This window comes from Oncorhynchus gorbuscha, linkage group LG05 (assembly GCF_021184085.1).
Source record: "Oncorhynchus gorbuscha isolate QuinsamMale2020 ecotype Even-year linkage group LG05, OgorEven_v1.0, whole genome shotgun sequence".
Classification (NCBI taxonomy): Eukaryota; Metazoa; Chordata; class Actinopteri; order Salmoniformes; family Salmonidae; genus Oncorhynchus; species Oncorhynchus gorbuscha.
In genome coordinates, this window is record NC_060177.1 from 30,696,272 (window position 1) to 30,722,973 (window position 26,702).

The window sequence follows — 26,702 nt, forward strand, 5'->3', positions numbered from 1 at the left end:
TCAATAATTACTTTGGTTGACCGTAGTACACAACCATTTTAATTCCATCTCATGTTCCATCTCAAGACTGTGATCAGCGGCCTGATCGTATACTTCGGCGAAAGGGTAGAGGACCGTATCATATGTCACATGTCACAACATGTCTAAATATGTGTAATGCCAGCGTTGTGAAAATATTATGTCAGTCATGACATGAAAAGGTTATGACCGTGTTATAACATGTTATGAAGCTATGCTTCAAATATTGTGAACAACTGAAACGCTTACCTCCTCCGACACAGCAATACCCTGCAGCAACCGAGTAGGACAGACGTCTTGTCTTTGGGGATCTTTTTTCAAGGTGATCATTGTTGTCAGGGTGGGAGCCGTAGTTAATGCTTCCAGTCAGCAGTGGTTCCGATTCCATCAAGTAAATTTGACCTAACTAAGCGAGTGTAAACTTGTTTATGCGGCGCCTGTAACTCAGGTAAAACAAACTGAACCTCCGCCAAGTGTAAATGGCCAGTTTTCGTGAAGAGAATGAGAACTATACTGGAACTGTCAGAGAGACAGAAAACATGTTATGCTGTCAAAAACGTGTAAATTCGTTAAATCCATAGTTATTTACAGACAGTTTCTCCACTTAGTTACGACTGTACGGGAAATCTGTTTTTAGGAAACGAACTCCTCCCTGTGTTCTCAAGTATCACTTTTCACCAGCGGGTGACTCACCGCGCCACTGAACTATACCGCGCGTAACTCAAAAGTAGCCTGTCCCCAAAGTAGCTCTTAATTTAAAACAATGGTAGTCTACTTAAGGTCTAGTGGTAGTTTACTCTCTATTTTGTTAGTCAGCAGCTTTCTACGCGCCAGTAAAAATGGTGCGTTAGAAGACGTTTCACACTTACTCGTTTTCGCTTGGCCACTTCCTTGGTAGTAAATGTTACCACTTAGACTCATGTTATACACATATTTGATAACAGTACAAAACAAGATAAAAACGTGTTTTATAGTAAAGCTGTACATCACTATTTCAATGAACAAGTGTATTGTATTTGAACCTGAGAGAATATACTGTTGTGAATATTTTTTAACAAGACATTGTTACTCCTTTTGACCGCCAGTTTAAGCTGGCCTAGAGCATGTAGAACGACAACATAATTATTGCACATCATGCTGAACCACTGACACAAAATACTTATTTTGAATACCCTTCCTTGTCTATAATATCAATCAATAGCCTAGGTCTATTTTCAGAAATTAGAATACTGTACAGTAAGAAGGCATTGTGTGTACAGTAAGAGAGTTTGGAGTTGCACTACAGTGTTTATTGTCACAGTTTAGATGAGTTCTTTGGGATGTTGCTCTGCCATTGGGATGAGCCTTAGTCGTGTTAGTCATTCCCAACCTCCATCTTGGAAACCTGTGTATGAAATAATAATATTTATTTTATTGAACCTTTATTTAATGAGGCAAGTCAGTAAAGAACAAATTCTTATTTACAATGGTGGCCTACCCAAAGGCCTCCTGCGGGGCCGAAAAAAAAAAATAAATAAATAAACACACACACACACACACACACACACACACACACACACACACACACACACACACACACACACACACACACACACACACACACACACTACCATTCAAAAGTTTGGGGTCACTAAGAAATGTCCTGTTTTGAAAGAAAAGGCCAGTTTTTGTCCATTAGAATAACATAAAATTGATCAGAAATACAGTGCAGCCATTGTTAATGTTGGAAATTACTATTGTAGCTGGAAAGGGATGATATTTTATGGAATATCTACATAGGCGTACAGAGGCCCATTATCAGCAACCACAGTCTGTACCCGCAAAACACCAGTCTCAACGTCAACAGTGAAGAAGTGACTCTGGGAAGCTGGCCTTTTAGACAGAGTTGCAAAGTAAAAGCCATATATCAGACTGGCCAATAAAAAAGATTAAGATGGGCAAAAGAACACAGACACTGGAAAGAGGAACTCTGCCTTAGAAGGCCAACATCCCGGAGTCGCCTCTTCACTGTTGATGTTGAGACTGGTGTTTTGCGGGTACTATTTAACGAAGCTGCCAGTTGAGGACTTGTGAGGCGTCTGTTTCTCAAACTAGACACTAATGTACTTGTCCTCTTGCTCAGTTGTGCACCGGCGCCTCCCACATCTCTTTCTATTCTGGTTAGAGCCAGTTTGCGCTGTTCTGTGAAGGGAGTAGTACACAGCGTTATACGAGATCTTCTGTTTCTTGGCCATTTCTAGCATGGAATAGCCTTCATTTCTCAGAACAAGAATAGACTGACGAGTTTCAGAAGAAAGTTAATTGTTTCTGGCCATTTTGAGCCTGTAATCGAACACACAAATGCTGATGCTCCAGATACTCAACTAGTCTAAAGAAGGCCAGTTTTCAGCTGTGCTAACATAATTGGAAAATGGTTTTCTAATGATCAATTAGCCTTTTAAAATGATAAACTTGGATTAGCTAACACAAAATGCCATTGGAACACAGGAGTGATGGTTGCTAATAATGGGCCTCTGTATGCCTATGTAGGTATTCCATTAAAAGTCAGCTGTTTCCAGCTACAATAGTCATTTACAACATTAACAATGTCTACACTGTATTTATGATCAACTTGATGTTATTTTAAAAATGGAAAATTTTTTCCTTCTTCTTTTCTTTCACAAACAAGGACATTTCTAAGTGACCCCAAACTTTTGAACAGCAGTGTATATACAGTGGCAAGAAAAAGTATGTGAACCTTTTGGAAATACCTGGATTTCTGCATAAATAAGTCATACAATTTGATCTGATCGTCACCTAGGTCACAACAATAGACAAATACAGTCAGCTTAAACTAATAACACACAAACAAGTATACGTTTTCATGTCTTTATTGAACACACCGTGTAAATATTCACAGTGCAGGGTAGAAAAAGTATGTGAACCCTTGGATTTAATAACTGGTTAACTTCCTTTGGCAGCAATAACCTCAAAATTTTTCTGATGTTGCGGATCAGACCTGCACAACGGTCAGAAGGAATTTTGGACCATTCCTCTTTACAAAACTGTTTCAGTTCAGCAATATTCTTGGGATGTCTGGTGTGAACTGCTCTCGAGGTCAAGCCACAGCATCTCAAATCGGGTTAAGGTCAGAACTCCAGAAGGCGTATTTTCTTCTCTTGAAGCCATTCTGTTGATTTACTTGTGTTTTGGGTCGGTGTCCTGTTGCATCACCCAACTTCTGTTGAGCTTCAATTGGCGGACAAATAGCTTAACATTCTCCTGCAAAATGTCTCGATAAACTTGGGAATTCATTTTTCCGTAGATGATGGAAAGCTGTCCAGGCCCTGAGGCAGCAAAGCAGCCCCAAACCATGATGCTCCCTCCACCATACTTTACAGTTGGGATGAGGCTTTGATGTTGATGTGCTGTGCCTTTTTTCTCCACACATAGGGTTGTGGATTCCTTCCAAACAACTCAACTGTAGTTTCATCTGTCCACAGAATATTTTGCCAGTAGCGCTGGGGAACATCCAGGTGCACTTTTGCAAACTTCAGATGTGCAGCAATGTTTTTTTTGGACAGCAGTGGCCTCTTCCGTGGTGTCCTCCCATGAACATCATTCTTCTTGTTTAGTGTTTCAGGTATCGTAGACTCGTCAGAGATGATAGCATGTTCCAGAGATTTCTGTAAGTCTTAGCTGACACTAGGATTCTTCTTAACCTCATTGAACATTCCGTGCTGTGCTCTTGCAGTCATCTTCGCAGGCCGGCCACTCCTAGGGAGAGTAGCAACAGTGCTGAACTTTCTCTATTTAAGGACCATTTGTCTTACCGTGGACTAATGAACATCAAGGCTTTTAGTGATACTTTTGTAACCCTTTCCAGTTTTATGCAAGTCAACAATTCTTAATCTTAGGTCTTCTGAGATATCTTTTGTTCGAGGCATGGTTCACACCAGGCAATGCTTCTTGTGAATGGCAAACTCAAATTTTGTGAGTGTTTTTTAGATGGCAAGGCAGCTCTAACCAAGATCTCCAATCTCATTGATTGGACTCCAGGTTAGCTGACTCCTGACTCCAATTAGCTTTTGGAGAAGTCATTAGCCAAGGGGTTCACATGCTTTTTCCAACTTACACTGTGAATGTTTAAATTATGTATTCAATATAGACAAGAAAAATTCAAGAATTTGTATGCTATTATTACAAGCACACTATGTTTGTCTAATGTTGTGACTTAGATGAAGATCAGATCAAATGTGACGACCGATTTTTGCAGAAAAACAGGAAATTCCAAAGGGTTCACACACTTTTTCTTGCCCCTGTATATAAATATAGGACAAAACACACATCACAACAACACTACATAAAGAGAGACCTAAAGACAACAACATAGCAAGGCGGCAACACATGACAACACAGCATGGTAGCAACAAAACATGGTAACGACACAAAACATGGTAACAGCACAAAACATGGTACAAACATTATTGGGCACAGACAACAGCACAACGGGCAAGAAGGTAGAGACAACAATACATCACGCAAAGCAGCCACAACTGTCTGTAAGAGTGTCCATGACTGAGTCTTTGAATGAAGAGATTGAGATAAAACTGTCAAATTTGAGTGTTTGTTGCAGTTCGTTCCAGTCGCTAGCTGCAGTGAACTGAAAAGAGGAGCGATCCAGGGTTGTGTGTGCTTTTCGGACCTTTAACAGAATGTGACTGGCAGAACATGTGTTGTATGTGGAGGATGAGGGCTGCAGTATATATCTCAGATAGGGGGGAATGAGGCCTAAGAGGGTTTTTATAAATAAGCATCAACCAGTGGGTCTTGCAAGGGGAATACAGATATGACCAGTTTACAGAGGAGTATAGTGCAGTGCAGTGATGTGTCCTATAAGGAGCATTGGTGGAAAATCTGATGACCGAATGGTAAAGAACATCTAGCTGCTTGAGAGCCCCCTTACCTGCCGTAAAGGGGCTCTCAAGTGATGCCTTCGTAATCTAGCATGGGTAGGATGGTCATCTGGGTTAGTTTGGCAACTGGGGTGAAGAGGAGCGATTACGATAGAGGAAACCAAGTCTCGATTTAACTTTAGCCTGCAGCTTTGATATGTGCTGAGAGAAGGACAGTGCACCATCTAGCCATACTCCCAAGTACTTGTATGAGGTGACTACCTCAAGCTCTAAACCATCAGAGGTAGTAATAACACCTGTGGGAGGAGGGCATTCTTCTTACCAAACCACATGACCTTTGTTTTGGAGGTGTTCAGAACAGGGTTAAGCGTAGAAAAAGCTTGTTGGACACTAAAGAAAGCTTTGTTGTAGAGCATTTAACACAAAATCCGTGCAGGGGCCAGCTGAGTATAAGACTATCATCTGCATATAAATGGATGATAGAGCTTCCTACTGCCTGAGCTATGTTGTTGATGTAAAATAATAAGAGCGTGGGGCCTAGGATCGAGGCTTGGGGTACTCCCATGGTGACAGGCAGTGTAATTTACCATGTTCCGTGGACATTCACAATTCTTGTTAGATTAAATAAAATCTGATAAAGCCGTTGAGGAGGGAACAACCAAATGTGAGAGATCCACAGTAAAAAAACAAATATCCTGAGTGGCGCAACGGTCTAAGGCACCGCATCGCAGTGCTAGATGCGTCACTACAGACCTAGGTTCTATCCCGGGCCGTATAACAACCGGCCGTGATCGGGAGTCCCATAGGGTTGCACACAATTGGCCCAGCGTCGTCCGGATTAGGGGAGGGTTTGGCCGGGGGTAGGCCGTCATTGTAAATAAGAATTTGTTCTTAACTGACTTCCCCAGTTAAATAAAGGTCAAATAAAACAAAATGTCATGTTGACTGTCGGATCCCCACCTGATTATCAATGGCTCTGAACTGCCAGGACCAGCGAGTGTAGAGGAAGGGCCTGAGGTCAAAGCGGTTGTCATCGGGGCCATAGCTCTCAGCGTGGTAGGATGGTGTCACAGTTGTCATTTTGTGTCTGTTCACAGAATACATCTGGAAAAAGTGTTTCACTTTGGCCGCCACCTGAAATGTCAAATGGTCAGAAGAAGTGTTATTCTCAAATCATAGAAATAGATAGCGTACACTGAGTGTACAAAACATTATGAACAGCTCTTTCCATGACCGACTAACCAGGGGAATCCAAGGGAAAGCTATGATCCCTTATTGATATCACTTGTTAAATCCACTTCAATCAGTGTAGATGAAGGGTAAAACAGATTAAAGAAGGACCTTTAATCCTTACAACAATTGAGAGACATGGATCGTGTGTGTGTGTGTGCCATTCAGAGGGTGAATGGGAAAAACAAAAGATTTAAGTGCCTTTGAACGGGCTATGGTAGTAGGTGCCAGGCGCACCGGTTTGTGTCAAGAACTGTAACACTGCTGGTTTTTCACGCTCAACAGTTTCCCGTGATCATCAAGAATGTTCCACCACCCAAAGGACATCCAGCCAACTTGACACTACTGTGGGAAGCAGTGAAGTCAACATGGGCCAGCATCCCCGTGGAACGCTTTCGACACTCAATATTAGGAAGGTGTTCTTAAGGTTTTGTCCACCCAGTGTAAACAAGTAGACTTTGTGTGACACAGAACACTATCATTGAGATAGTAAATGGTGTGCGATACAGAGGTGTAGAGTGACCTGTAGAGGGGAGAGGGCCTCCCTCCACATGTGGATGAGTTTGCAGAACATGCTGTACGGGCCGCACTTGGAGATCTTCCTGAGCCGACCAATCACAGACAGCTCCGAGTATGTCATCCCCATATCAGACTAATGAGAGAGGGACACAGAGAGAGCAAGAGAGAGGACGACAGCCAGGGATAAGGAAGAGGTCAGATTACACCATAACTGAACAAACCGTGTGCGCAGATGACATCCCTGAAGAGACATTAATTTTCCAAGCTTGTGAGGTGGTATATATATAGACAGGGGAAGTTGAGTCACACAGTCACAGAAGAAAAACATGGCGGGACAATAACAACAGTAGTCAAGCTGAATAGAGCTGAGGGTTTATGGTATGACTTTCACCTGTAAGTCTGAAATGTCAACTTTTCTTAATACGTATAAAGAACAGTCAGTCATAGCAGTGTGTGCACAGTATGTGAGGAAAATAAATAAATCTAAAGAAAAATAAGTTGTCACTTCGTATGTGGTTGGCCCACACCCACAACGATCAACATAATCAGAGGGCTCAAGACCACATCTGGCTCCACTTGAGGTGACATGCTGACTCGTTACCTCATCAGTCTGCGACACCTGGCCGTCCTTCAGGGGCTCCAGCTCTGCAGTGGGAGGTGCAGCCATGATACTACAGAGGACATAAAGACAGTTGCCAACATGGTGAGTCTCCTGACATTATAGTGACTTTTGTATTGTCCCAGAGAAGAAGACGGGATTGCAGAGCAGCGTGCTTCACCTTTTGAGGGCGGTGAGCTGGAACTGTTCGACACAGTACTGCAGGAAGCTTTTTAGGTCTGTCTTACTGATGCCTCCAATGGGATTGATGTCAGCACTGGAGCAGTCATACTTAGTGAAGTAGCCAGTGAGACTGCAGAATAGAGGGGTATTGAGGTGTAGGTCAAATACAGAGAGGGTTCCATACAGAGAGGGATCATACACTTTTTGTACTTTTCTGTTGGACTGAAGCAGATAGCACATAGTTTTAAATAAAGGAGAGAAACATTGACATTCTCTAGTACTCACTAACCTCTCATCCACATTGGCTGAGCCAAGGACTAGGAGGCCACCAGGTTTCCCCTCAGCCCACTGACTGAGCTGAGCAAAGAGATAGGCCAGAATCATCCTGATTCGGGCCTGGAAGGGACAGGATAGTGGATAAGGGTTTCATACAATTCACACACCACACAATTGCTTACTCAGATCAGACCGTTTAACTGGAACATGATAGTGTGAGGATTGTGGTGAACATGTGTGAAAATGCAAGTAAATGGTGCGATTAAAGAGAAATGCAAGCGAGGGGAAAAGCTCTGCTCATCTCAGAAACCATTTTTAAAATTAATTTTGCAATAACGGGTTTCTGCTTTGTTGAAGTGTTTCACGTAACACCTGAACAATGTACTCCTTGACACTCAACCCACCTGCACATTCTGTAGGGCAAGGTTTTCTCTTGTGCTTCCACCGTTAGCACGGAACTGGGGACACTTTCTTGTAACCATGGAGAAGATTCCCAGCATGCCTTTCACTGCCATGTCGATGTTGAGGTTCATGTGTGAGCTGAATAAACAAGATAAATACAAAGAAAAATAACTTTAGAAGAAAAGCATAAGGTGAGATTTATAACAGATGTGAGCCTCATTGTGTTCTAGTTTGTTAGTCTGCAACTGCCCAACTATGATGGGGCCAGTGACGCTCACCTGCCAATCTGAGAGGCCAGGTCTTTGGCCCTGTTACGGGTTCCTTCTGAAGAGTTCTCACTGGCCATGTAGCAGGTGGTAAAGATGCGTCTGCACAGCTCCCGTGGGTCCCGGGGGGTGTAGGACACATCACTCACTACCCGTTGAACATCCTCCAGCACCTGGGTGTCTGATACAGGGAGAGAAGAAGCTGAAGCTGTAGTGACAAACTCTGAATGCAATGTCAAACTTTAGAATAGGAGCCATGTGCTTTTGTGTCACACAACAAAACACTATGGGTCTGTTGGCACCCCAGTATCCAGTCCAGTACTCACTGCCATCTCTGACTGCCAGGCAGACCAGCACACACATGGAGTAGACAATGCAGGCTGTAGAGGAACTGTCCACACCACCACTGAGAGGCAGGAGGAAACCAGCCTGGAGCAGGGAATAACAGGAGTGTTTATGGATAGAGATACAGACAATACCAATAATCAGTAATAAGCAGGTACGCATAAGCACATTTACACATCATTTAAACCAAATATAGCACTACTCACCTGACCACTTCTCCTCAGGTAGTCCCAAAGCCAACATGCTGGACCCAGGCTGAAGAGACCAAAGACAAGATCACACAGACACGCATGTGCATGTATTTGACATGGGTCAAATTGTAGGTTAGATTGAAGGCCCTGTGCTGTTTGTCACCTGAATGGAAGGGTATGTATGTGTAAACTGTAAAGAGGTGGGCAGTCACATGATCTGGAAAGTAGCTTTTAAAAAACGTGTTTCTCTAGTTAACTTCTCTCCGACAGAGATTGGCTCCACCAAAGACAGGCAGCTCAGTTTCAGACACAAAGGGAGCAGTCAGGGTAAATGAATGTCACATGCCAAGCTCCTGAATCCAATGTGTGGCAATATAGTAGACTGCTATTGCTGTCTGTTTCCAATGATTCCATGGTGAAAAAAAACTAAATACAGGGAGAGTCAAAAATAGCTACTATTTATTATGGGAAGCATATAAAGCACACAACACTCTTGTGATCACAGTCTTTGTCAGGAGGTGCCATACCTAATCTCCTCCTCAGGAGTGTGGAACTGCCACTCAATGGGCTGGTGAGTGGGGAGGTAGACATCTTCACAATCAGACAGGGAGAAGTCCACTTTGACTCGATGGCACGGCTTGTGCTCATACTCCTGGACACAGTGGAGCAGAGGACATATCAGCAAACCATGTGACATTTCAAATGTAACCGGCATGCTATTTTGAGTCCGAGTCAATAATTGAAGGGACTCTCTCTGTGTACTCAGTGTAGGGAGGAAAGACGACACCGGGCAGAGACAGAGCCTTAGGTTGGGGAGTTGAATGTTGAACAGGATTACTACCTCTGGTTCCCCTTGTGTGGCTAGTTTAACTTGGGGAGTAATGTGTTTCTGAATCACACCTACCGTTTCTGAGAAGTAAAAAGTGTCCTGTTTTGAATAGAGGTGTCAGCTCACCACATGTGGGTGGCAATGCTCTCCTTTGTAGCTGCGGACATCCTCCAGATCCAGAATGGCAGTCACAACCTCCTGCAACACACACACACACACACACACAGTCCAAGAGTTCACTTCGGGAATGGCTAGCATTATACAACATGCTGACTTGGCCAACCCATATAATAAAACACAGCTCACCCTGGTGTGTGAAGTGAGGGTGAAATAAATAGGCTGTAAGATATTCTTCTCACATGTACATTTTGTTATGTTTAACCTGTCCTTACCACGTCATCCAGGGAGAACTGTCTTCCCTGGGCCACTATGTCCCCGTTGATGGCCACCGTGGCACAACCATCGTAGTAGAGTCTGTCTCCATCACAACCCTTCTGATTGGCAAACATGTAGATCCCCCCACTCTGTGCAAAACAACACACTTGTAATATCAGAAATCGCCCAACTTCATTACTTTGCAGGCAAAACAATGTATGAAATGGAGCAGTATTATAAGGACAAAACAGTGCCTCCAAGTGGTTACTGGGCAGGCAACATGCAGTACCTCTATTCTCACTAAACATACTGCACAACAGAGGTACTCAGCTCTTACCCTACGTAGTCCAGAGCCTGCTGGTTTTCTGTTCTACCTTAAAATTAATTGCACCGCCTGGTGTCCCAGGTCTAAATCAGTCCCTGATTAGAGGGGAACAATAAAAAAATGCAGTGGAACTAGCTTCCAGGTCCAGAGTTGAGTTTGAAGGGCTGTATAACATGCGCGTGTGTTCATGCATGTGTCCGTCCGTTCGTGTGTGTACGATCACCTTCATGGTGGCTGATTTAATCAGGTTCACTCTGTGGTCTGCCTTGCGTAGCTCGTGGTAGCTGGCTGAGGAGTTGGTGAAGATCTCCACGCCGTCCAGACCCATGTCCACATGGGGGCTGCCAAGCACATGACATTCCCACATACATCATTACATACCGTAGCTTACTAGAAAAACACACATACCGTATATATTTATTCACAGCTCTCCTTTGATTCATTAAACAAATAACTAAGGGCTCACAGTATTCACACAACTCATTCCAGAAATTGAGTAATGTTTTGAAAAGAAAAGGCCTTCATTTGAGACTCTTCATTGAATGTACCTCCTAGGGTTCCACAGCTCTGCACACATCTCACTCCCAATGCAGGTGTCTTTGGTTGAGAGGACGCAGTCACCAAAGGGGACAGTGTCCTTCAGGAGACAGAACAATGGAAAGGAATTTTCATTAACGATCACATTAAATGGATGATACTATTGATTGCTGCACATATATAGTACCATTCTAAGGTTTGGACACACCTACTCATTCCAGGGTTTTTATTTGTACTATTTTCTACATTGTAGGATAATAGTGAAGACTTCAAAACTATGAAATAACACATATGGAATCATGTAGTAACTAAAAGAAAGTGTTAAACAAATCAAAATATATTTTATATTTGATATTCTTCAAAGTAGCCACCCTTTGCCTTGATGACAGCTTTGCATACTCTTGGCATTCTCTCAACCAGCTTCATGAGGTAGTCACCTGGAATGCATTTCAATTAACAGGTGTGCCTTCTTAAAAGTTAATTTGTGGAATTTCTTTCCGTCATAATGCGTTTGAGCCAATCAGTTGTGTTGTGACAAGGTAGGGGTAGGGGTAGTATACAGAAGATAGCCCTATTTGGTATAAGACCAAGTCCATATTATGTCAAGAACAGCTCAAATAAGCAAAGAGAAATGATAGTCCATCATTACTTTAAGACATGAAGGTCAGTCAAAGCAGACATCTTTACGAATTTTGAAAGTTTCCATGTGCAGTCGCAAGAAACATGAACCTGGCTCTCATGAGGACCACCATAGGAAAGGAAGACCCAGAGTTACCTCTGCTGCAGAGGATACATTCATTAGAGTTACCTGCCTCGGAAATTGCAGCCCAAATAAATGCTTCACAGAGTTCAAGTAATAGACACATCTCAACATCAACTGTCCAGAGGAGACTGTGTGAATCAGGCCTTCATGGAATTGCTGCAAAGAAACCACTACTAAAGGACACCAATAAGAAGAAGAGACTTTCTTGGGCCAAGAAACATGAGCAATGGACATTAGACCGGTGGATGTGAGATTTTTGGTTCCAAACGCTGTGTCTTTGTGAGACGCAGAGTAGGTGAACAGATGATCCCCGCATGTGTGGTTCCCACCGTGAAGCATGGAGGAGGAGGTGTGATGGTGCTTTGCTGGTGACACTGTCAGATTTATTTTGAATTCAAGGCACACTTAACCAGCATGGCTACCACAGCATTCTGCAGCGATATGCCATCCCATCTGGTTTTCGCTTAGTGGGCCAATAAGTTGTTTTTCAACAGGACAATGACCCAACACACCTCCAGGCTGTGTAAGGGCTATTTGACCAAGAAGGAGAGTGATGGAGTGCTGCATCAGGTGACCTGGCCTCCACAATCACCTGACGTCAACCTAATTGAGATGGTTTGGGATGAGTTGGACCTCAGAGTGAAGGAATAGCAGCTAACAAGTGCTCAGCATATGTGGGAACTCCTTCAAGACTGTTGTAAAAGCATTCCAGGTGAAGCTGGTTGAGAGAATGCCAAGAGTGGGCAAAGTTGTCATCAAGGCAAAAGATGCCTACTTTGAAGAATCAAAAATGAACTATATTTAGATTTGTTTAACACTTTTTTGGTTACTACATGATTCCATATGTGTTATTTCATAGGTTTGATGTCTTCACTATTATTCTACAATGTAGAAAATAGTAAAAATTAATAAAAATCCTTGAATGAGTAGGTGTGTCCAACTTTTGACTGGTACTGTATATTAGTGGTGCAGATTGCCCTTAAATGAAGAAACGTGCAAATAATCCTCGTATCACTGATCCTTGTTAGTGCAACACCCTGCCATTAGAGAGAGATTGATCCTACCTGTCCTGTCATGTCCTGGATCATCCTGGGCAGGTAGTACTCCTCCACATGTCTGTGGCAGACAAACACAATAATACCATGTTCAAATCAAAGTTTAATGGTCACGTAGAGAGATTTGCAGGTTTTTTGACAGGTGCAGCAAAATGCGTATATATGTTATTACGTGTGATGTGAAAAATTTGGATTTGTGTCCTTTTCCACGTACCAAATCTGCTTTGACCTAAACATTTAAAGATGTTCCGGAACTTTTGCAACTACCAAGTATTTTCTAAACCTCTCACTTTGGACCGGAAGTCTCCATGTGTAGTTCATATATGCATAATATATGAGCAGAAGTACTGTCTTACTTCAATTAGCCACGAAATCCCTAGTTTGAAAGCAACTGTTTTCTGGAAGCTGTGCTGCACCATTTCCCCCACATTTTCCCCCTTCAGCCCCTCGCCATTTGAGTGTCAACTAGCAAGATGCCCACACAGCAGAGTGAGAGCAATGACATGGTGCACATATCTGAACATATGTGACATAGTATGCAATTTTCTGAGACTACTTTTGGCTCATAAGCCTTACTTTCCGAACTACTGGCTAAAAAGATTACAAAAGTACCTGAGAATCTCTCTAATTTCACTGTTTATCAAAGTATAATCATTATGTTCAGAAGGAAGGGTTTCTTGTGGAGATTCAATGTTGATCACTTACCTGAGTTTATTCCATGGTGAAAACCAGCGGAACTCCCGGTTGTTTCCATAGTTGGCCAGCAGCATCTTGGGTCGGATCAACAAGATTTTCCTTTAAAAAGTGGGTGAGAATTGTGAACAATTACACCTACTTACTATTGACAATGCACATAACCTACATCAATGCAGAATTTCTTATTTCCGAGCCTTACCCGTTGAGGAAAATTACTCTGCAGTTATACCGAACATTATGATGCATGATGGGCCTGAGGGGGACATGGAGAACATTAGTCACAGGTTACGGAAATCTTACTACAACATACACTGTTTAGTGGGGTATGATAGTCCAGGAGGCAAAGAGAGGGACAACCGAGCTGAAGTGCTTGTGGGAAGTGTGACTGACATGCCAACATCGCAGATGATATCCTGGGTGACAGGTGACTCCAGCAGCTTCCCGAGTACCTGGAAGCAGTGCAGCAGGGTGTCTGACTCGTAGAAGTGGTCTGCACAGCCATACCCACTGATGACCAGGGACAGAAAGAGAGGAGGTTGAGGGAGAGTTCATGGAAATTCAGAGCAGGCATGGTAATGTAGGATTCTTATTATATGCAAATGCACAGAGCTTTATAGGAGTCAAATAAAAAGACCACAAACAAAGCCATACATTTGTCTAATAAGCTACATTTTTGTTCTAGTCTACATACTGTATACAGTAATGTACTCAACAATCACAACTTTGATGAAAGAGATGTAGATTATATATACCATATTTCCAGTTCTGGTCCCAGTCTGTATTTAGCTCCCTGAGACTTGGCTATCGCGATACCTAGTCATGAGAAACATATCATTAGTAAAATGAATGGCATGTCCAGAGTTCTGATTGCAAGACTTGCATGCTATTCCCGCAGAGCAAGTTGCCTAGTATAGTATACTCCAGGCTTCTAAGTGGAATGTCTATAAATCATTGCAACACCTTTAAACAGCTCTGTATATGAACCCACTACAGTTTAAGTTAAATGGACAATGCATCTTCAATTCGACGATTTTAACTTCGGAGAAGCTTGCAGAGTGTGATTCTCAATTATTTTATTCGGACTTACTTCTCAGTATTCTCTCTACGTTTCCGTCAAAATCTAGTGCCCATTGATTCAAGGAGCACGTAGCTAATATAACCTTTCGTCCCATTTCATAAAACGGTGCAACAAAGTAGCCTTGTTGATATTCAAACGTTGAAACGTTAGTTTAAATTCTCAAATGAGTTACTGTAACACTCGACTCAAAAATATCTAAGTTGGAATTGTGTCACTTCGATCCGGGAACCTCTACCACAGATAGAACAAAGAGACAGATATTTCACCGGAAGCATAAATGTGAAGCACCCGAGTGGCTTTTCCACTCGCTCAAATAATGTACCAAATATGACAGTGAGCGGAAGCCGAGTGGCCGGCAGTGGGAGAAGATGGAATGCTATGGATTTTGGCCGACATTGTGCTAATTTTCTCATCATTTTATCTCAATACAGTTCCCCCCCCAAAAAATAGGTTACGAACAGAGTGGATAAGGTTTTGTAGACTTTACCCTTTGACAAAGTTTCAAAACATTGCTAGAACGCGCCAATAGGATCTCATCTTATTGGCTCTGCCCACCCTCATGCTTGTTCTGCCCACTATGAACCACTTGAAACGACAGGCTGTGGTTTATCTTGGTTTAGGGACACAAATCTTTGCTTATACTGCCCCTCCTCCTCGTAAGTCTTATTAAAGAGACAGGAAACGTATTTATACAACAAGCTGCTGTGCCTCTTCTGTACAAAATTAGGATGCCTGTATTGAGTAGATCTACCGGTCGTCTTCAATATGTTTTAAAATTTGTCCATATTTCAGACTTAAAAATGTTGATGCTTCCATAAATAAAAATATTGTGGAAACCAAGATGAAAAGTAGATCTCAAACTAAAGTTGCGACTTCATGAAAAATATATATATAAAAGTAGCCTACTATTTAATCTATAAATATTTGTATTTATTTTAGCTACATCATCCTGTATTATTCTGTCATCATATGACAGCTGTATGCAGATATTGTCATCATGAAGACAGTGTGACTGTGTGATGTTGTCCACTTATTGGTTCAAAATATGTTCAGGAGTTATTTGGGTCTGTCGGTTTGTTGGATGTGGATGTATTATTTTTAATGGCCCAACTATTCATGAGCTCATCAGGCGCTCGTGGCTTCAGATCAGTATTATCCAATCAGAGGTCGATATGGCAGTGCGGCGCGTACCCTACTGAGACGTTATTGGCTGTACGTTTGCACGCATTTATTATTTGGGCGGAGTTGTTGTTAATATAGAACCTTTTATTCGTTATATCATACCAATCTGGTCCAAGAGTTTTCCCATAGGTCCTAGAAGTTGGTGAGTAGCCTACGAAATTATATTTTAGACAGACCTATTCAAATTCAATGTCTGCTTATGTTATTTTTCCGTCTATGATCCTCGACATTATGCATTATCTATTGTCCATATGAGTTATGGCTTTTTCTGGAGGTGCGTTATGGCAGCGTTAGGCAATTTATTATCAATTATTTTGTGAGAGCCTCTATCTAATGTTTATTTATTCATTCGATCCGTTGTCTATATTTCGTACAGAATTATTGACAATACAATTTCAGGGACTTGCGGGTATTTATTCAATAATCGGGTGTAAAAGCAGCTGACGCTTGTTGTAGGCCTATCAGTAATTTTAAGTAACGTTAAAAGGGTGGAGAATGAAGTCTATGCTTTTTATGAAACTCACCTTCTACTTACTTCAATCAGTCTTGTATACAAAAATATTTGAGTGGTCTATGTGAATGTGTGACAGCCGTCACTCTGCCGAAAGTGCTGTTGTCAACTACGTACAACATGTGTTCCCCTCAGCATTATTGTTGTATCTGTATGTTGGATTTTGTCCAAAAACGTTTCAGCTGACATAAAATGACCTATACCCAGAGACCTGCTATTACTATCCCTGTGTGTCTGCTCTGCCCCTTCTGTGGGTTGTTACAGTACACGTGTAGGCCCTACCTCTGATGTGTGGGATAATAATATAATATATGCCATTTAGCAGACACTTTTAACCAAAGCGACGAAGTAATGCATGCATACATGTTTATATTAATGGAGGGGATGAGCAACATTAGAAGTAGTTTAATAATGGGAGTGAAAAAGTTTGTTTGGTTCTATGGTGTCTTTGAGCCCATGTAGTAATCATATGCAGTTATGGTCTTATTAAAGTGTACGTACACATTTTTCCAGTGTGTTTGATATGTTTGAACATTTGCATTAGATTTGCTAACATACACAACTGTGTTGTGCTAAAACCTCTCATTGTAGAATTATCATGCTCATGTCTATTCATAAACCTTTAGAATTGTGCATGTGTCAAACAGACAAACTGTAGGCCTTACCACACTGGGACCAAAAGATTTGTGACATTTTGATCTGTATTATACAACATCCTGTGTGCATCAAATAGTAGCCATCTGGCTTGTCATTATCACTCTTGGACACACACCCCATGCAGCCTTGTGTAATCAACTTTTGACCCTTAAGGTTTACCAATAATATTTAACCATGTATCATGTACAGCACCATCACATAATGTTTTAGGTCAGGTCCTCAAAGGCCACCAGATGTCCTTTGATATCCCACATTACCTTATTGGCTATAAGGTACAGTCGGTCTGTTATGTCTTGGTCACTACCATGACTCTCTACTCTCTCTCTCTCTCTGTTCCTCTAGAGATGTCTTCTGCAGTGGCCATGGAGGCCACCCGGAGGCGCCAGAGGCTCAGCTCTAACTGGGGGGCGTCTGAGACAACAGAGGAACCCGCAGGGCAGTGGGGAAGAGCATGGTAAGATGAAGCTGACCTACTGTAGGCCTATAGTCATTAATGCTCTACTCGGGTAACTGGGTTCACATGTAACTATGTTCACTGTCTGTTGGTTCAGGACTGATTATGATATGATATACTTAAAGCTGCAATCCTTAATGGTGAAACTGCCACATCTGTTTGCACCGATGTAGTTACTGCAAAGAGCAGCAGCACATGTATTGCGATTTCTTGTACACTCCCCACCTCTGCTTCATCAAAGAAAAACAAAAACGGCTTTGGGGCAGACAGTGGCGCTGTTTCCCCAACTGCGGATTCCATCTTTAATCTCCATTTATATGGAAATTAATTTTGTGAAATCAGCACATAAATACCTAATACAGAAAACACTGGAAATGTCATAGTTAATGTACACATATGCACAGTCCCTGTGGCCTACTGTCTGACCATTGGACCTACATCTGTCCTATGTCCCACTGTTCAGGCTGTCGGAATGAAACTTGCCCTGCTCCTATTCTTGCTGAACAGTGGGAACTTATATTTCTTTGGGGAGGGCAGCTGCTCAAAATATTGGGCAAGATTGTGTGTGGGGACCTGCTTAATCTTCAGTAGACAAAGGTAGTATGAAAAGGAAATAAAGTATTTGACTAGGTTAAATAAACAACCAGTTTGAATCAGTTCACAAGCTTCCATCACCCACACATTATATTTCCATTATATGTCTATTCCAGGTTTCATTGGGTTATGGGTCGCTGCCACTAAAATAAGTTAAAAAGTGATGCACAGTGGCAAGAAAAAGTATGTGAACCCTTGGGAATTATCTGGATTTCTGCATAAATTGGTCATAAAATTAGATCTGATCTTCAACTAACACAGCCTGCTTAAACTAATAACACACAAATTATTGTATTCTTCTTGTCTCTATTGAATACATAGTTTAAACAGTCACAGTGTATGTTGGGAAAAGTATGTGAACCCCTAGACTAATGACTTCTCCAAAAGCTAATTGGAGTCAGGAGTCAGCTAACCTGGAGTACAATCATTGAGACGAGATTGGAGATGTTGGTTAGAGCTGCCCTGCCCTATAAAAAACACTCACAAAATTTGAGTTTGCTATTCACAAGAAGCATTGCCTGGTGTGAACCACGCCTCGAACAAAAGAGATCTCAGAAGACCCAATATTAAGAAGTGTTGACTTGCATAAAGCTGGAAAGGGTGACATCAAGTATCTCTAAAAGCCTTGATGTTCATCAGTCCACGGCTGGACAAAATGTCTAAAAATTGAGAAAGTTCAGCACTGTTGCTACTCTCCCTAGGAGTGGCCGTCCTGCAAAGATGACTGAAAGAGCACAGCGTAGAATGCTCAATGAGGTTAAGAAGAATCCTAGAGTGTCAGCTAAAGACTTACAGAAATCTCTGGAACATGCTAACATCTCTGACGAGTCTACGATACGTAAAACATGAAACAAGAATGATGTTCACGGAAGGACACCACAGAAGAAGCCACTGCTGTCCAAAAAAAAAACATTGCTGCACGTCTGATGTTCGCAAAAGAGCATCTGGATGTTCCATAACGCAACTGGCAAAATATTCTATGGACAGATTAAACTAAAGTTGAGTTGTTTGGAAGGAACACACAACATTGTGTGGAGAAAAAAAGGCACAGCACACCAACATCAAAACCTTATCCCAACTGTAAAGTATGGTGGAGGGAGCATCATGGTTTGGAGATGCTTTTCTGCCTCAGGGCATGGACAGCTTGCTATCATTGACGGAAAAGTGATTTCCCAAGTTTATCAAGACATTTTTGCAGGAGAATGTAAGGCTATTTGTCCGCCAATTGAAGCTCAACAGAAGTTGGGTGATGCAACTAGACAACAACCCAAAACACAGTAGTAAATCAACAACAGAATGGCTTCAACAGAAGAAAATACACCTTCTGGAGTGGCCCAGTCAGAGTCCTGACCTCAACCCGATTGAGACGCTGTGGCATGACCCCAAGAGAGCGGCTCACACCAGAAATCCCAAGAATATTTCTGAACTGGAACAGTTTTGTAAAGAGGAATGGTCCAAAATTCCTCTTGACCGTTGTGCAGGTCTGATCCGCAACTACAGAAAACGTTTAGTTGAAGTTATTGCTGCCAAAGAAAGCTTAACCAGTTATTAAATCCAAGGGTTCACATACTTTTCCTACCCTGCACTGTGAATGTTTACACGGTGTGTTCAATAAAGACATGAAAACATATAATTGTTTGTGTTATTAGTTTAAGCAGACTGTTTATTTGTCTATTGTTGAGAAATGTTGTCACATTTTATGACCCATTTATGCAGAAGTCCAGGTCATTCCAAATAGTTCACATACTTTTTCTTGCCAATGTACATGTTTTTGCTATTGTAGCCCTTATACAAAACACAGGTTAGCGAATGGATTCACTACGGAATTTTTAAAAAAGGAAAAACTAGGCTCTCAGGATTTATGTCGATTTATGCTGTACATAGACAACACAGTAGGCTTGTGGCACCTTCATTGGGGAGGATGGGTTCGTGGTAATGGCTGGAGCAGAATAAGTGGCATGGTATTTTGATGCCATTCCATTCACTCCGTTCCAACCATTATTACGAGCCATCCTCCCCTCTGCAGCCTCCACTGATGGACAGTCACTACATGGACAGACAGTCACTGAAATGTTGGCCTATATCATTCTTGTCATATAATCAGTGGTTTTCAAATGAGCCTGTAAGTTAAACTGGTCATGCTTATCTTTAAAAGTGAACTCTAGCAAAGTTGGCAGTACACCACAAGGCAAAGTCCTCGGCCCATTGCATTTATGTTAGATTAGATCTACAGCCTAATAATAACAACTCTCAAATATATTACAATAGGCTATCAAGTGTTTTTTTTTTTTTATTAAAACATTTTTACGGAAACATTTTCAAGAATGATGAATTATTATAAATGCTCCAATGATTATGCATTTTCACCATTACAACTCTGTATGTTATTTCCCCCATCTCCTCCACGCCTACCAATCTGTTAGGGAGGTGGACTGGTTCTCTCTGAGCGCTGTGATCCTGCTGCTGTGCACAGCCCCCTTCCTGGTGTTCTTCTTCGTCATGGTGTGTGACCAATACCAGTGCTCGGTCAGCCAGCCCCTGGTAGAGCTCTACAGTGGAGAGGCCACCCTGCGCTCCATCTGGGAAAAGGCCCCCTCCTTCACCTGGACCGCTGCTCAGATCTACACCGTCTGGGTCTCCTTCCAGGTAAGGTCATATGTAGGGCCGTGTGTGTAAATGACATTTTATTATGGTTTATTGCATCAGAATATTTCAACGATGGGAGTTCTGTGGAATGACACTGTTTCTCCATCAGGTGGTGCTCTACATGTGTGTTCCTGATATCACTCATAAGTTCCTGCCTGGCTATGCTGGTGGGGTTCAGGATGGAGCTCGCACCCCAGCAGGTAAGGCACCTGAGAAGAGAACATTTTAGTTTTTGGAGATTTCTTGCATGAAGGATGGGTTTCTATTCATATTTACAGATATTTTATGTGCACAATAGGGTTGAGTGTTGTCGTCTGCAAACACTTGGCTCTTTTCTACCTGGGAGAACTACTGCCCCCTCTCATTGAAGCCACAGAAGTTCAAGCCTGACCACGGTACTGCAGGCATTGTTTTCAGAAAACATGATCCCCCATTGTAGTGAATGAAAAAAGGGCAATCGTAGTGTAAATTCCCCCCCAAAATCTAGACCGTTAATGGTACCAATAATTGCTTCTAATACAGAAGATTTATGTCCTTGAATAGATCATTTAAAAAAAATCACACACAGACAAAGTTATAAGGATCATTTAGCTGCTAATGGTAGCCTACAGTAGCCTCCCAGGTGGCGCAGTGGTTAAGGCCAGCTGTGCCATCAGGGACTCTGGGTTCGCGCCCAGGCTCTGTCGTAACCGGCCGCGACCGGGAGGTCTGTTGGGCGACCCACAATTGGCCTAGCATCGTCCGGGTTAGGGAGGGCTTGGCCAGTAGGGATGTCTCATCGCGCACCAGTGTGGCGGGCGGGGCGCAGTGCGCGCTAACCAAGGTTGCCAGGTGCACAGTGTTTCCTCCGTCACATTGGTGCGGCTGGCTTCCGGGTTGGATGAACCAGTGCGGCTTGGTTGGGTTGTGTATCGGAGGACGCATGACTTTCAACCTTCGTATCTCCCGAGCCCGTACGGGAGTTGTAGCGATGAGACAAGATAGTAGCTACTAAAACAATTGGATACCACAAAATTGGGGAGAAAAAGGGGTCAAATTCAAAACGAAAAAATGGTACCCCGATCGACATTCAACCTGATTTACTCAATGAGAGAGGGCAGCACCTAGCTAGCCTGCAATGCCACTTCCAGGAGTAGCTAAAACTGTGCACGTTGTCTCCATGAGACACCATCTGAAACAACAGCTTCAATGCGCTATTGAGTCTTCACATAGGAATGAATAGTGTCACCTGATCGATGGCTTTGTCCATTCATATATGTCATATTGGTTTCACCCCACATTGTTTGTATTCTCATAGGCCTCATAAACAAGTATGAGATCAACGGTTTACAGTCGTGGCTAATCACCCATGCCCTATGGTATGCCAACGCTCAATACTTCCACTGGTTTTCCCCTACCATAATCTTCGACAACTGGATCCCACTGCTGTGGTGCACCAACATACTGGGCTATGTTGTGTCCACCTTTGCCTTTGTCAAGGCCTACCTCTTCCCCACCAATGCCGAGGACTGGTGAGGACTAGATGCGTCCAATAATATGTTATATTTCATTCAAACTTGTCACTTTGGGCCTATTTAATCTGAATTGCCTTTATTATTTTCCAGCAAATTCACAGGCAACGTCTTCTATAACTACATGATGGGCATTGAGTTCAATCCCCGCATTGGGAAATGGTTCGACTTCAAGCTCTTCTTCAACGGGAGACCTGGTATTGTTGCCTGGACTCTAATCAACCTCTCCTATGCAGCCAAACAGCAGGAGCTCTATGGCTATGTGACTAACTCTATGATCCTGGTTAATGTGCTGCAGGTGAGACACTCCTCTCCCTTTACCACTAGATGGCAGTGTATGTTAGCGAGTGACCTAGCTAAACTAGACCTTAAGAGTGGTAGCTTTGACTGAACCAGTTTAGGCAAGCTTTACCTCCAATGAATGGCTACTAATGTAATAGCTACTCCTCCAGGCAATCTATGTTCTCGACTTCTTCTGGAATGAGGCATGGTACCTGAAGACGATTGACATCTGCCATGACCACTTCGGCTGGTACCTGGGCTGGGGAGACTGTGTGTGGCTGCCCTTCCTCTACACGCTGCAGGTAAGTCACATCATCGTAAAAAACAACAACTAGTCAGACACCCAACACAAAATCCACTGCAAAAATATGAATAAGTAATGGAAATTGTAGTTGAGTTGATGCGCTTCGATTATACACCCTGAGTTAAATGTAGCTGTTATGGAGTCTTTCTTGTTTTCCGTTCAACTGCCAAGACATCATACTGTATGTTTGCATCATACTGTATGTTTGGCATCATGTCTCTTTCTACAGGGCCTGTACCTGGTGTACAACCCAGTCCAGCTCTCCACAGCCCATGCTGCTGCTGTCCTCCTCTTGGGGCTGGTGGGTTACTACGTCTTCCGCTCCACCAACCACCAGAAGGACCTGTTCCGCCGTACCGAGGGGAAGTGCTCCGTCTGGGGCAAGAAGCCCACCTTCATTGAGTGTGCCTACCGCTCGGGTGACGGCGGCCTGCACCACAGCAAGCTCATGACCTCCGGCTTCTGGGGTGTGGCACGCCACCTCAACTACACGGGTGACCTGATGGGCTCGCTGGCCTACTGTGCAGCCTGCGGCTTCGGCCACATTCACCCCTACTTCTACATCGTCTACATGACCATCCTGCTGGTGCACCGCTGTGTGAGAGACGAGCATCGCTGCAGCAGCAAGTACGGCAAAGACTGGAAGCGCTACACGGATGCAGTTCCCTATCGCCTGCTGCCTGGGATCTTCTAGAGTTGACACAGAGGTTGAAGGAATCCCTGCATCCTGAAAGAAGTTTAACAGAAGAAGGAGATGTGTGTTAAATGAACTGTTCACATTCCATGGGAAAGATGTTGATGACATTTTGAGCAAAATGTGTGTGTGTGTGTGTGTGTGTGTGTGTGTGTGTGTGTGTGTGTGTGTGTGTGTGTGTGTGTGTGTGTGTGTGTGTGTGTGTGTGTGTGTGTGTGTGTGTGTGTGTGTGTGTGTGTGTGTGTGTGTGTGTGTGTGTGTGTGTGTGTGTGTGTGTGTGTGTGTGTGTGTGTGTGCGCCGTGGTGTCTTTGGATGTCAATGTGTGTTTCCATGTTTCTCTGTATGAAAATATGTAGTACTCAGAGTGAGATCTTCACTTGTAGTCAGACTGCCAGCTTTGTGCTCTAAGAAGCAACCCTCAGGTACTCTCAGAACTTCTTTCACTGCTGCCTAGGAGCATTTCTCCATAAATGTTGGTACTATGGTACATAGACACTATGAGAAACTCAGAAATGGATTTCTAATTCAAATCTGTATTGAAGTGTGAACACCACATAACCATACCGTAGCAGTTAGTTGCCATGGGTAAAGTAACTACAGCTACAAATGAGCAAAAATCTAGATGTTTTTGTTTTTTTGACAATGCACTGTCTGACAAATGTGTCTTCTACTTAGGGATCGGTACAACATTACATGATGCTAACAGCAGACTAGTATATTATGTTCAAGAAGCAGTTACAACTATACAATGATTGTTCCTGCGAAAATTAATTTGTCTTTATGCCTGTCAATATGTTTGAGGTACCTGTTATTTTAAAGTTTTGTGCTAATAGTGCTTTTACTTCATCCAACAGTGTTTTTTGCCATTTGATTTCAGGTGTTTTCCTTTTTTACCTTAACTGCCTTTCCTAAAGTGATAACTTAGAAAAGTAAATAAACCTAACATTCTGATTACTTTACTTTGATTCCAATCAATTCATATGTATTTTGTGAGTGGAGGAAATGACAATGACGGAGGTGTCATTGCATCATCACAGAGTTGTTCCTGTGCTTTGAAGGGTGCTGACACGCCCTTAGAGAGGTCAACACTTCCTCCTGCTGTGACTGAAGAGGTTGATCAGGCCTCCTGTCCCTCATGCTGGCCTGCCTGACCCCTAACCCCTTCAGATCGCCACAGCTGCCAGGAAAAGAGTTAAACAAACACAGACGTTTGGAGCTGAATGTGAGGCTAATGCTAGGCTCTGACAGACAAGAGGTTGGAGGGGGAGGATGTGGAAGCGGTGGCCGGTGGCCCCTGGAGTGGGTATGACAGGGATCACTCACTGGTAGTGGTGGTGGTTGTACTAACGTCAAGAGTGAACTCTTCACTTCCATTGACTATTTTCTTCCTCTTTGTTCTTATGTCTCCCTAATCCTCATATTTCTATCCCTCTCTTCCCTCAAATCTGACATTCAGCAGCAGGTGGCAGAAGAACACTGGTTCTAGGGGATATAAAACAATCAAAGAGCGTTGGTGAGTCATTTTAAGTACATTTTATATATTTATATTTGATAAAGATCTTAAAGAATTTGATGTTAGAATAGCCTGAACATAGAGAATTATTTATTTATTTTTACCATTGAAGTCTATGGACCCTTTCCCCCCCCATTGAAATGTATTGGGAGCTCATTTTCAAAAGTAGAAATGCCTTCAAAAATGTTTTCTCAGACAATCTAAGTTGGGGCCGTCTATACGTTTTGGAAATTGGTTTCGTGTTCATAGAGAAAATCGCTTAGGCTTTAGAGCGGGCTAAAGTCATCCAATTATAATAATAGGAGTATGTAAGAAATCAAGAGTTGTGCTTTGCCTTCAGCAAGCACACCTAATGATGAACATCTCCTCAACATGAACGTTAAAGACAACACAAAAGATCCTAATGATTCACCCAGACACACGTATCTTTACTTTATTATTCACACAGACTTAGACAAATAAACACAGAGCGCTTTTCTACTCCCTGTTCAGTCGTTCACATACACACATACTCAATCCCCTCTCCCATCGCTTTTCACACCGACACAAATCAACAAACACTGGACCCTAACGTCCTATCCACAAAAACACTACACGACTGCTCCCAATCCTCAAACTACACAACATACAGAGACATTCACACACCAATGACCAATGGTGATAATCAAGGGGGAGAAAGGGGTATTTCTCATTCAAATAAACGGTCCATTACACAATGTAAGCACTTACCCAGAGACTGTACCACACCACTGATAAGATGCTCCACAAGAACAATAATGGACGTAAGTCAGTTAAGGTAATGGAATATGCATCGATTTCCCCTGTCTTTATTCAGAGTGAACCCAATGTACAGCAAATTCATTACATTGTCTTACATAGAATAAAATTGCTTTTCTTTTTTTAAATGAATGCCACTTAGAGGATGACTGAACTGAAGAAGAAGAGACAGAGCCACAACAGCGGATTGAATATGACATTATTACTAATGTCCTAGTATACATTATTGATTCTCATTACAAAACGGAGTAGAAAAAACTGAGGGATAGTTTTGTGAGAATTAGACCAAATATCACCCCACACATGACTTCCAAATGCAAACAGCCTTAACATGTTGACTTCTTTTGACTTCCTCTTTTTCTGTTTTTCATTTGGACTTTAAAGACAATATGGGTTTATCTGCAAAGCACTGAGGATCAGCCAGACAAAGAGAAAGAGAGTGAGAGCGAGTGGAACTAAATAAGATATACAAAAAGTACAATGAAATATTTGGACACAGTGCCAATTATGAATAAAATCTGGATGATTTCCCAAGAGGCCAAATTAGTTTTATAGTGGAGTTTGGAGGCAGAGGGTGGATGTGGGCTTGATGTGTGTGTCAGCAGAGAAAAGCAGTGATCTGAATATAGGATGTCAGATTGTGGTCATTGGGGTTGGTTGACTGGCTGATCTGGTGGAAAGGAGCTAATGGAGCAGACATGTTGAGTAGTGGGCTTCTATATTTCTCTTGGGAAGGAACTATGGTGTATTTAATGCTAATGTACTTTCTCCATGTCTCACAGTGTGTGGGAGAATCTCAAATGCATATGTCTCGCGTCCTCTCTCCTCATCTCCTCAAAACCCATTGGATGAGAAAGCCAGAGGTCCCTCCCTTCTGACCTTAACCTCCAATGGGTTTTGAAAAGGAGGCGAGAAGAGAGGACATGAGGAGTATGCAACTGAGATTCTCCTCTCTCACCCCCCCCCCCCCAGTCCCCCTCAGCCTGAGATCATCT

The 26,702-nt window shown here is 42.6% G+C and overlaps 3 protein-coding genes across 4 annotated transcripts in view; 1 reads left to right on the top strand and 2 right to left on the bottom strand.

Annotated features, from left to right (window-relative positions):
- The window catches only part of tpcn2 (two pore segment channel 2), a 13,792-nt gene extending 12,993 nt beyond the window's left edge, over positions 1-799 (bottom strand). The window contains exon 1 of the mRNA XM_046349600.1: positions 268-799. Within this exon, the coding sequence (XP_046205556.1) occupies positions 268-406 (139 nt within the window). The 5' untranslated portion in view covers positions 407-799. The remainder of the gene's footprint in view (positions 1-267) is intronic.
- LOC124035828 (7-dehydrocholesterol reductase-like) overlaps positions 1-24,376 on the top strand; it is a 24,521-nt gene extending 145 nt beyond the window's left edge. The window contains exons 1-8 of one of the 2 annotated variants that reach the window (XM_046349603.1): positions 15,807-15,905; positions 17,274-17,385; positions 20,403-20,625; positions 20,735-20,825; positions 21,923-22,136; positions 22,230-22,434; positions 22,589-22,720; positions 22,952-24,376. In XM_046349603.1, coding sequence (XP_046205559.1) covers positions 17,276-17,385; positions 20,403-20,625; positions 20,735-20,825; positions 21,923-22,136; positions 22,230-22,434; positions 22,589-22,720; positions 22,952-23,416 — 1,440 coding nt within the window. In that variant the 5' untranslated portion in view covers positions 15,807-15,905; positions 17,274-17,275 and the 3' untranslated portion in view covers positions 23,417-24,376. Of the gene's footprint in view, positions 1-15,806; positions 15,906-17,273; positions 17,386-20,402; positions 20,626-20,734; positions 20,826-21,922; positions 22,137-22,229; positions 22,435-22,588; positions 22,721-22,951 lie in introns of those variants that run through there. The other variant, XM_046349602.1, reaches the window with a different exon arrangement.
- Positions 970-14,839, bottom strand: nadsyn1 (NAD synthetase 1). Its single transcript, XM_046349601.1, has 21 exons — positions 14,591-14,839; positions 14,256-14,316; positions 13,894-14,010; positions 13,703-13,756; positions 13,513-13,602; positions 12,817-12,868; positions 11,001-11,089; positions 10,676-10,793; positions 10,145-10,276; positions 9,879-9,950; positions 9,451-9,575; positions 8,939-8,987; positions 8,714-8,816; positions 8,400-8,568; positions 8,124-8,259; positions 7,733-7,839; positions 7,442-7,573; positions 7,264-7,333; positions 6,667-6,795; positions 5,874-6,047; positions 970-1,402 (listed from the first exon to the last, which is right to left on the bottom strand). Exons 1-21 carry the CDS (start codon positions 14,673-14,675, stop codon positions 1,373-1,375), a joined length of 2,094 nt encoding a protein of 697 aa, XP_046205557.1. The 5' UTR covers positions 14,676-14,839; the 3' UTR covers positions 970-1,372.
- Positions 24,377-26,702: the final 2,326 nt, after the last annotated feature.

Excerpts from the sequence above, each read along its gene's own strand:
- nadsyn1 (XM_046349601.1), bottom strand. The coding sequence starts at position 14,675 with ATGGGACGAAAGGTTATATTAGCTACGTGCTCCTTGAATCAATGGGCA. Across the intron at positions 9,576-9,878 it reads AGCATTGCCACCCACATGTG|GAGTATGAGCACAAGCCGTG; the intron begins GTGAGCTGACAC and ends CACTGTGTCCAG. Across the intron at positions 8,817-8,938 it reads ACCTGAGGAGAAGTGGTCAG|GCTGGTTTCCTCCTGCCTCT; the intron begins GTGAGTAGTGCT and ends TCCCTGCTCCAG.